General features: G+C 33.3%; 1 protein-coding gene across 1 annotated transcript in view; it reads right to left on the minus strand.

Moving 5' to 3' along the window:
• Window positions 1-6660, minus strand: part of LOC136988685 (uncharacterized) — a 66993-nt gene extending 60333 nt beyond the window's left edge. Inside the window, exon 1 of the mRNA XM_067286611.1 lies at window positions 6383-6660. Coding sequence (XP_067142712.1) covers window positions 6383-6408 — 26 coding nt within the window. The 5' untranslated portion in view covers window positions 6409-6660. The remainder of the gene's footprint in view (window positions 1-6382) is intronic.
• Window positions 6661-10728: the final 4068 nt, after the last annotated feature.

A 10728-nucleotide genomic window follows, 5' to 3' on the forward strand; every position in this document is an offset into this window, starting at 1 on the left:
GCACCTAATACTTTTTTGAGATGTGTTATGTTTGTTAGAATGAAATGCCTGAATGAAACTGTTGATCATTTTAATTTTGTAACTTAGTAATGTTGCTATCTATCTTATCCTGTTGAGTTCCCCTTCTTTATCCCAGACTCTTGGACAATGGGTGTGCATCCTCCTAATCAATGTCCTAAATACTGATATTTTGTATTGAAGAGAACATATGAACAAGCTGATATACACAATGGATGAGAAGAGAGTTTGATATATAATTATATATTTGCCCATGTTTTGAAGCCAATAAAATATCTAAAATATGTTCTGATGTGCAGCTTTTCTATTCCATTTTAAGACATAGTCCACGAGTTGTTAAAATCTGCAAATCTATTAATGTGGTTATCATTCCTCAAAGTAATTATATTATTTAAATATTACACAAAAAACTGGATGTTTAATAAAATAACAACAAAAACACCAAAAATCCAGCAAAGAATACTTATTTAATGACTATTATTTTCTAATTTTCTTACAAATACGTCATATAAAGTTCCTGATGTTGGTATCCCATGTTCTGTTTGTAAAAATGCCCTTCAAATGTGAAGAATGAAGAATGTCATAAGAGATTTCCCTTTTTCTGTGATTTCAGAGTGGTATTTAAAGATGAAGATTTAACACACAAAAAATCTCACAGCATCTATGCACGGATCCAGTTTAGGATAGAAGTACCTGCTTTCATAGTCTAGAGCAGTGATGATTTCACCCTTCACTAAATTTAAACTTGAGATTTCTTCAATCAGGGTGAGTGAGTTTATTTGTGGAAAAATTGCAAGATGGCCTAGTCAACATTATAAATTTTTATGCTCCTTTCTCTAGTAGGAGGGTGTCTGAAAAACTTTTCTTCTTTGTGTGTTTTAACAAATATGAATAAGTGTAGAAAGACCAAAGCCAGTAAGCACATTTTCTTAAAAGACTGAGGGCAGAATTTGAAATACAGCAGAATAAGCATGTAATAAAACAAAACGATTACAGGATTTAAATTGGGCTGATTTTGCTACTGTTAATTATTAATAGTAGTGGTAAAGTAACCCAATTTAAATCCGGTTTGGTTTCATTATAAAATATTGGGCTTTGAGATGTTCATAAGCATGTAATAATTATTACATTAAATTTTTAATTTTTTCCTACATCATTACTTGGAACTTTTCAAGATAATTGGTAGAAAACAGAATAATATATTTATGTCATTTAGCATTTATTTTCTATCACTTTAATTGATTTTAACATACATGCATCTAAAAATTCAATAATCCAGCCTACCATTGAAGTGGAACATTGCATAATACAAACAAAAAAACAGATTCACGGAAACCAAACATCAATTATTATGCAACAGATATTGTTTATGCAATTTCAACGTAAGATAAATCGTATATATAATTTTTATTTTTGTTTTAAACTTGAATCAAAATTACATAATAAACTTGTTTATAACAAATTATCAATGTTTCCAGTAAAAAATTAAAATGATGTATGCAGATAGCCTTCCAAATCAAATAATAGAATCTTTCTCTACAATTCATGATTTATATTTAATCATTTATTTTTATTTTTTTGTCAGGAAAGCACAGCATTCAAAAGAACCTGCTTTTCTGCTTACAAATACTGTTTGAGTTTATTGAGTTGCATTTCAAACAATCGTAGCCATCCTTATAAATGTTTTTCTGTTGATTCGTGACTTTATAGACAAATACGTATACAATGATAAAGGAACTGGACAGGTTGCTTTTGAACAGAAAGCAATTGTACAGAAACATTAGAAAATCAATATTATAAATTATATAACATTGCCACTTTATATAATTTTTCATTAAATGACTTATATAAATCTAAAAATATGGTAAGATTATGAAAAACCTATAATCTAGCAAAAACAACTGATATCTAAACTGAATAAAAGCAATACGATAAAAAATATTCTAAAAAAATTAATGATAAAGTTAAAAGTTGTTATATAATAAATATTAATTTAATTATATAAAATTTTACATTTAAGTTTTTTAATTCTAAAGAATTTCAATTTTTAACAATTTTTGTAAAAATGTTTAATAATTTTTTTATTAGATATTTTACCATAATAGCCAGATGAATTTTTAGGATCATTTTCCCAATATTAAAATCAATATATAAAAAATTAAAAATGAATATTTTATGAACATTTTGAGTACTTTTATTACTACAAAATAATTTCCTCAAGAATTGTGAATAGAATAAACAAATGCTCTTTTATTCATGATTCCTAAAGAAGTTATTTTGTCATAACAAAGTGCTTCAACTATTTATTAAGTATTCATTTTAATGGCTCAATTTTTTTTTTTAATTCTAACATTGAAAGGTAGTTTTCAAATTGACATTTTACATAATCCACATTGCCAATTAAGCCATTCCAGCGATGCCCTTCACTTAATAAATTATGAAAAAAAGATTAATAGGTTATAACTTAAAATTTAGGTATCATAATAAACTTTATTATGATACAATTACGATTAAATGGACTAATTGAGGAAGGGGTGTCCGCTAATACCGAAAACCTGTTAAGTCGAATAATTTTTAACAACATATTAATAACAAACTTAAAACGTGAAAGACGGGAGTTAAGTATGAATAAAATACTATTATAATATACATTGAATAATTTATACTTATTGGCTCTTTAAACCAACCTTTTATCATGCTCTATTAGCAAATAAAAAGATTTAGAAAGTTTTCCTACCGGAAAGAAACTTTTTGTCCATTAAATCAATGGTTTACTGTATATGTAACAAATCTAAATTTTTGTTGTCTAAAGTTCCAAAGATATATCTTCATGCATTAAATCGACATTCTTATCCTTTATTTTACAATAAGTAATCAAAAAAAAGACATCAAATTGATATAAAAGAACATATTATCCAATTCAAATGAAAGGTGGAAAACAATTATTTTTTTTAATCAAAAAATTCTATAAATAACCATTCCCATTAATTCATAAAAAACAAGTCGCCTTTAAAGAAGAATATAAGAATCTCAAGGCATTTTTTTTAATTACATTGAAATAATAAAATATATACTTTTTTTATTTTTAGATTCTGCTATAAATAATTTTTTCAAACTAATTTTCAAAGGCAAACATATGAAATTAAAATCAATGAAAACAATCAAAAGCTATCTAAGAACAAAAGATATATTTTAAGAAATATCATTGTTTTCAAAATAGTTACTCTAAGAAAAAATATGAATTATAATTTGAAGGTTTCTGCAATTATAATACGATAGACCTTTGGTAAGTATTATCTAACATACAGGTGTATTATATAACACTAATGCTTGATAAACAAATTGCTAGATGTTAATAATATTTAAAAATATATAGTTCATTAAACTCACTACATTCTAAATTAAATGCAGTAAACTTATTTACTTAAAATATAAGACTGTACAAGGTTATCTTTCAAAATTTTTATATTTATTTTCCAATCTTTGCTCTGCTCTAATTTTGTTTTAATAAATAAATCCACTTTTCATAATAAAAAATTGATTGTTATAATCTTTAAATGATGTACTCTTTATCTAACAATCAGAGCCAAAAACGTTAAAATTATATAAGTAACTCATCTTTGACTGCGTGACTTATCAATACCCAACTCGTACCACCTTATATAAGCACGCCAGAAAGGCGGATTTGCAGAAGCTTACGCTGAACCCGCCGGTCAGTCTCCGCACAGCCCCTACCCTTCCCACGGTATATGAGATGCTCAGCACGCACCATATTCTTCTGTTAGTATTTTATTTTCAATATCCCCACGAGGCATATATTATTATTATTATTGTTCACTGTTTGTTATCTATCTTTACATTATTCTCTTGTATTGTATTATTTAATACTCATCGACGTAGAGATGGCGCACGCTATCCTATTTAAATGTTCTTCTTAAAACATTCCAAACGAGCGGTCGTTACTGCTAAACGTTCTTATGTTCGATTTTTTCGATGTTCTAACCTGAAGAAGGTCGTTAAACACGATCGAAAACGTTAGTTAGATTCTATTAAACAAGGCTGCTTATATAAGGTGGTACGAGTTGGGTATTGATATATAAGTAAATTTTAAATAAACAAAATAATTTCAAATTAAGATATTGAGTTCATTTTTTTAAAGATATTGTGCAATATTATGATCAGGATTAGATGCGCAGAATGGCCAAAAAGTCAGCTAACTGAATTTATAATTGTTAACTGACTTTTGCACCATGTCGTATATCTGAAAGCTTAATTTTATATATTTTACAACTATTATCATATAAGAATTATTATGAATAAACATGAAAATGGCACACAATATCAATGTAATTCAAAAATACTGTAAAAGACTCTTTTATAAATCTATTACAGGAATTACTATTTTAATCAATATGAATTACATAAAATTTGTCAATAATTTTATTATTATGTTTTAACACGCGAAATTTCAGATAATGTCTTCTATATATGTATATCACTTATAAACACATACCATTATAAGGATCAATATTGCATTATCAAACCCTTTTTTTTTTTTTTGCATTTTATTTGCCTATTTATAATTATTCAATAAGATTAAAAAATATATAAAAATTTTAAAATTAAATATTAAAATATAGAGGTCTTATATATCACAAAGATATATAATATAATATATAATATATATATCACAAAGATATATATATTAAACTAGGTTAATAAATTGAGAGAGTTAAAATAATCATAATTTCAATATACTTACACAAATTAATATAAAACATATATTACCAAGTTTATGAATTAATACAACAAACGATTAAGAAAAGAAAACATCACTCCTCGAAATAAACAGAATGGCAAAAGTAAGTTGCCCCATTCAGCATCACCGCTTCATTGGAAATCAGTTAAATAATGTGTTTAATGTTTGACAAGACATTATCATCATCATTTTTTTCATTTTAGAAACCAGTTTTTCACTTTAATTACATTCCCTCTACAATCCATTAATCAAAATAATTGAGTTAACTATAAGTCTAGAACACGAATCTTTCTTTTCTAATTATTAATAGCATAAAAAAAGTCAACAACATCCACTTACAATTTTGTTATCTGAAACTTTCTGATCAGAGAATCATCTCGCAAACGCACACAAGCTTTTATCAAATGATGTATATATATAGAAATCTCACGATTAGTCACAAAGGCATAATTTAGGAGGCCACAAGACGAGTCGCACGGTCGATCAATCGTATTCTTACGGCACGGGCCTTAAAAATCGAACCATGCCAAAACACAATTAAATTACCATAAACGGTACAGATTACGTCTTTATTTCTCGTCGAATTGTTTTCGTTCGAACAGGCACCGATCTTCCCGTAGTTTCTTATTTACATCATTAAAAAATTTACATAACTAAAGCCGGCAACTTCATACAACTAGATCACGTTTAGACGATTTGAACCTCTTATTTTCAATAATCTCAAATTAAACTGCGATTTCATTATGCTAATTTTTAATACAACACGACTAATTACGACAAACTTAATACATATATGCCACTGATAAAGACAATGTTATCAAATGTTTCCAATCAAGATTTTAAATAAAATTATACAAAGTGTACATTAAATAAAAAACAAAATAATTTATCTATCAGAAAACAGATTCATATATTTACAGGGAGCATTACTAAAACTATACACAAAATTAAATTCTGCACATCTACTAAAGCTTTGAAATTTTATATATTTAACTTCATCAGATTAATTAAATTAAAAAGTGACTGCTGGCAACATTCGAAGTAATGTTTACAAAATCTTGTTTTTCATGGTAACACGGTAACTAGGAGAAAGATACGGTTGGCAGCACAGAAACACGTTTCCAGTCATTCCAAATATTACAATTTCGCATTAATCATAACTCTGTTCGGCAATTATTTTTTGTTTTTTAATTCCTCTATCCTCGAGCATCGTAGATTTGCTTACGCGATTAACGAGTCCTACGTTAACGGGTAATTACGATTCGTTAACAAATAACGGAAATTCGATTACGTCCAGCAATAAAAACAATACTCCCCGTTAAAAATGGTTACGTAAGCGATATTTTTTTCGCGCAGGTTAACAGAGGAAACATTTAAAAAATAGAAAAAAAACGCAGTAATTATCGTACTAAATAAACAATACGAAAACCACGCCCTGAAAATTCGCCATTTAGTTTTAATCTCCGAGTTTAAATGCCGAAGTAGAATGTCGGGTAGTTCGCACGTCTTTTTTTTTCCTACTCCGGTTTGTAATAATTATCGCCTACAGCTAACAGTTTGGCGATCGTAAAGTCACTATTAAGAGGAAACGGACAATATACTCACATAACGCCCCTTCGTGTGGTCGGCATGATGGCAAACAACGTCGAATCCACTTAGCAACTACACAGAACTGGCTCGAGTTATGAAAGAAGAAAAAAAAACTGCACACAGAAACAACTAGCGAGTCGGGAGCGCCGTGCGATCAAAGTGGGGCATCGTCGTCGGTGGGAAAGAATGGCGACCGAGACGGGGATTGGTTATCATTAGTTGATGAATTGATCGGTCGCCATCGGAACCCCCCAATCCCAGCCGCGTGCGATAACGTTTTGCACTCGACGTAACTAGTGTAGAGGATCGGCGACGCGCTACCACTTACCTGGCGCGGACATGTTCCCGACGTTAATGACGTAAGCGGGGTCGCGCGGGAGGTGGAAAATGTCAATTTTCGTACGTTCCAACGGCCCGAGACGGGTTCCTCTTTGCCCACCAATCCATCCTGCCCGTTACAAATGAGTACGACTGTTTTGATCAATAAATACACCGCTGCTAGACGTAGAAGAGAATCCACACATGCGCTATTTCCGCACGACCAACAGGCTGACGAAGGTTCGTTTATGGAAAAATAATCTGTTCCCGTTGTTTCTTAATGGTTTGCGGTTTTTTTCCCTTCTTCTACTCTCCGTTCGTAGCTTCGGCCGGATTTTCCAAACGATCTAAAACGGAAACGTCCTCTATTCGTCGGAGGAAGTCCCCCCCTTTTTTTTCTTTCTGTCTTTTAATTAACGTAACTCCTTTATTTTAGGCATATATCTGAGGTTCGGAAGGATAATTCCTGACAATTTGGAACCGGTCGGCATCTTTGACGCCCGACTGACATAACTGATATAAATGAAGTGAATAACGAGTTCTTTGTCCCATTATTCTTTCTTCCTTTCGCCAAACATCCTTCGAAATCCGTCCTGTAAGGTCGGGATTTATAACACGTCTTAATAAATATAACCATTCCCGGATATATTACCGTATTAAAGTGGTTTAAAGTGGTAATCTAAAATACACGGTTCGACTTACTAAATATAGAAACAAAGAGAGATTAAGATGCTATCTGCTTTTGCCATACGCAGACGTTAACGACTAGCAATACTCCAGCCAAATCAAATTTCGTTAGGCAAATGCCCAGCTCCCTTATTATCGATTATAATATCGATAGGTATATTCTGTCGTACGAGAATTAATAAAATAATAATAATAATAATTAATAAACCGCGCATTTCTCGAATTTAAATTGTTAAAATTATCTCTCCACCCCGGGAAAACGTCGCGGTCGAGCGTAACATCTTCCAACTTATTTATAAACACACGCTTCGATTTATCGAAAGGAAAAGCGATAAAATACAGATTTAGCGTTTAATCTTATCTGGATTTTTTTCTTTTTTCCAGATAACGCTCCCCAAACCAGATTCAATGTCTAGGCTACGGCGTTACGGACAGAAGGCGAACGGAGCGAGACGCTTTATTTTTAATACGGGAGTAATTGCCTCAGATAACAATAGTTAAGAGGATAATTGAAAATCGCGTCGGTTAAGTAAATAACGTTAAAATGCGCGTAAAACGCCAGAACTCCTCTTTAATGTCTGGAAAGGGTGTCAAGGATGTTAAGACCCGCGAGGTTACGGAGCCATTAACGCCGCTCGCCGGCTACTAGCCATAATCCGAAGCGATTCGTAAAACGAGCGTTTTTATTGGCTAAAGGTTAACGTCGGGCGCAAATTTCCCGACGTAAAAGTGGCTAATTTACGGCCCGGGGCGTCGGCGATTACCGAACTGTTGTAACGAAGATAGCTATCATCTCGGGGTGGAGCGGAGCGGGGAGGCAAACATCCGTGAACTTGACCGCGGACAGACCCGCGTCGCCGGACTCCGAAACCCGATAACGTCACAGAATCGCTTTCTTCTTCTTTTTTTCCGGTCATTTTGCGGTTATTCCTATCCGTAGCGGAGGCGTTAAACGATCCGATTCGATCGACCGTAGCAAAAAAGAAAAAAAAAAAAAGTGGTGATGCCGTGGGTGCGATCTTTATAGCCGACGACTCTCGGACGCGATGGTGGGTCGCGCCTCTTCCTCGCTACCGTTCCGCTCGAAACGACCCCCCGTCGAAACCTCGCGGGAGATTCTATCAGACCTCCACCGCAAATATGCGGAGTGTCCGTCGAAACCGCTAAAAGTTCGAAAACCAACCGATGATTTCCGATTACAATTAACCTTGAGAAATCGTGTGAATTATACACGACCCCGTCGTGTTACTCTCTATACCGTAAAGCGTAACGTTACACGATGGGAGAGACGAAATGCGTTCTGTTGTGCGTACAATTTCATCCGATCGATTGCGTCCAAAATAAATCTTAGCATAGCAACATCGCTCTCTCTCTCTTTTTTTTCCCCCACTCTTCTTCTTCTCTGGCCGTTTCTTTTTGATACTCTCGCTTGCGTCCCCTCCACTTCTTATCAACAGGTTATCCGTAGCCCGTACAATAAAAGGGGGGATGGCCATTACTGTCTCCGTGTTACGGACCACCTGTGGCAACAATTTCCCGGCCGTCGAAACTCGAAACGTTTGGCATAAACGACGACGCCATTACGCATCTTCGGCGGTAGAAAGAATCCACACAAGAGCCTCTTTTGTCCGCCGGACCGGCCCGGAAAGTTGTTGTTTACCACGTTTCCGAAATGTCCTTCGCCGATAATTACCGAGGCGGGAAATTTCCCCAAACAATAACAATACCGAAAATGGCTCTATCGACATTTTTCTCTTTAAACAATTGGTCCAGACTGACAATTACCGAATTCCCGACGAAATTGACGTAATCGTTTTCGAATAACAAAGAAGTTTATTATGTTACCAGACAGTAATTCGTATTACCCTCGCCCGAAAAAGAAAACGCCGGTGTCTGGCCACTCTACCACCGTTATAACGGCGTTACGCGCTGTATTTTAAGTCTGCGTAACCAACTTATCTCGTAACGCATAAATCTGTTGTATGTCCACGAATAAAGTCTAGGCCTAGTGATGTAAAATGACGAGATTAGGACCGGGATGAGCAAACAGTTTAAACTCGCTTCTAACTCGAAATATAACGAACCCGCAACCGAGGAAAATGGATTTACAAATTTCTTTTTATCAAACTCGTTCTTCTCCCGCTAACCTCAACATTTGTATAAACATTTTACAATTTAAATCTCGTATTTATGTATTAATTTTAATTAATCTGATAGGATCTCGCCGTACGAAAATTTTAACTTTTTTTTTTTTTTTGAGCGATTTTATCTATTTCCATCAGCGATCGAAGATTTAAAATTTCGTGAAATCTTTTCCCTCCTCCGATATCATTCCTCGACCAATAAGCATTAAATTTTTAAGACCATTGCTTTCTGTAGAGTGCAATCCTCCCCAAACCTACATCATTACAATTCCGGTATCAATTTAAATTTTTAAGATTTCGTATGTTTTTCTCCGACTGGATCCCTTTCCAAACATTAAAAATATACCGTTCACCGGCAAAAACAAACTGTTTTGTTATTCCTTCTTTCAGGATGATGATGACGATAAATAAATTGTTCGAAAAAGAGAGCCCGGCTCTTTTCAAATTATCCTTCTACTTCCTTTTCTAATTGGAAAATGTACTCATCAACCAAGATTATTTCTTAAACATTTCTGTTATACTAAATACAGTTTAAAAAAACATCATTATTCTCAATTAATTTTCTCTTTCTACTCTGAAACTGTACTCATTAACAAAAACAACAATTGAAATTTTGCTTTTATATATATTATATATATATCATATTACCAATCATATTACCAAATGATCAAACAATACTTAATTTTTATCATAATTTCACCAGCATTACCACTAACCAAACGATTAATTTTTAAAATCTTCACAGGTCTTCCTCCCATTCTAAAACCACTCAAAAAATCAGTTTACCTTCATAAATACTCCATTTTTAACACCAAACAATCAAACACCAAAGGTATATTTTTCAAAAAAAAGAATCTTATCTTCACCAACAAACCCTCATCCAAATCCCGAATTACATACATCATCACTTTTCCAGTAGATTTTCGGGGGTTTAGTCGACAAATTACCTGACGGATGCGACATTTGCGTGTTGTGTTTTTAACCAATTTATATATAATCGGGCATGTTTAGGCCTGGAATTTTCGGTGTTCGGCCGAGTGGAGGGGGTGACGTATGGGACCCGTTCAGTGTTTTCGGGGGTGGCACGAGCACATTGTCAACGTGAAGGAAGCGGCGATGCCGTGCACGTCGGAGAGGAGCGATTTAGAATTTTTGAGATAGTATCTGTTCTATGGCGAAATTTCGATCGATGGCTTTCCATATTTCGAGCAC

Source organism: Centruroides vittatus, unplaced genomic scaffold (genome assembly GCF_030686945.1).
Source record: "Centruroides vittatus isolate TY-2023 unplaced genomic scaffold, ASM3068694v2 scaffold_384, whole genome shotgun sequence".
Taxonomy (NCBI): domain Eukaryota; kingdom Metazoa; phylum Arthropoda; class Arachnida; order Scorpiones; family Buthidae; genus Centruroides; species Centruroides vittatus.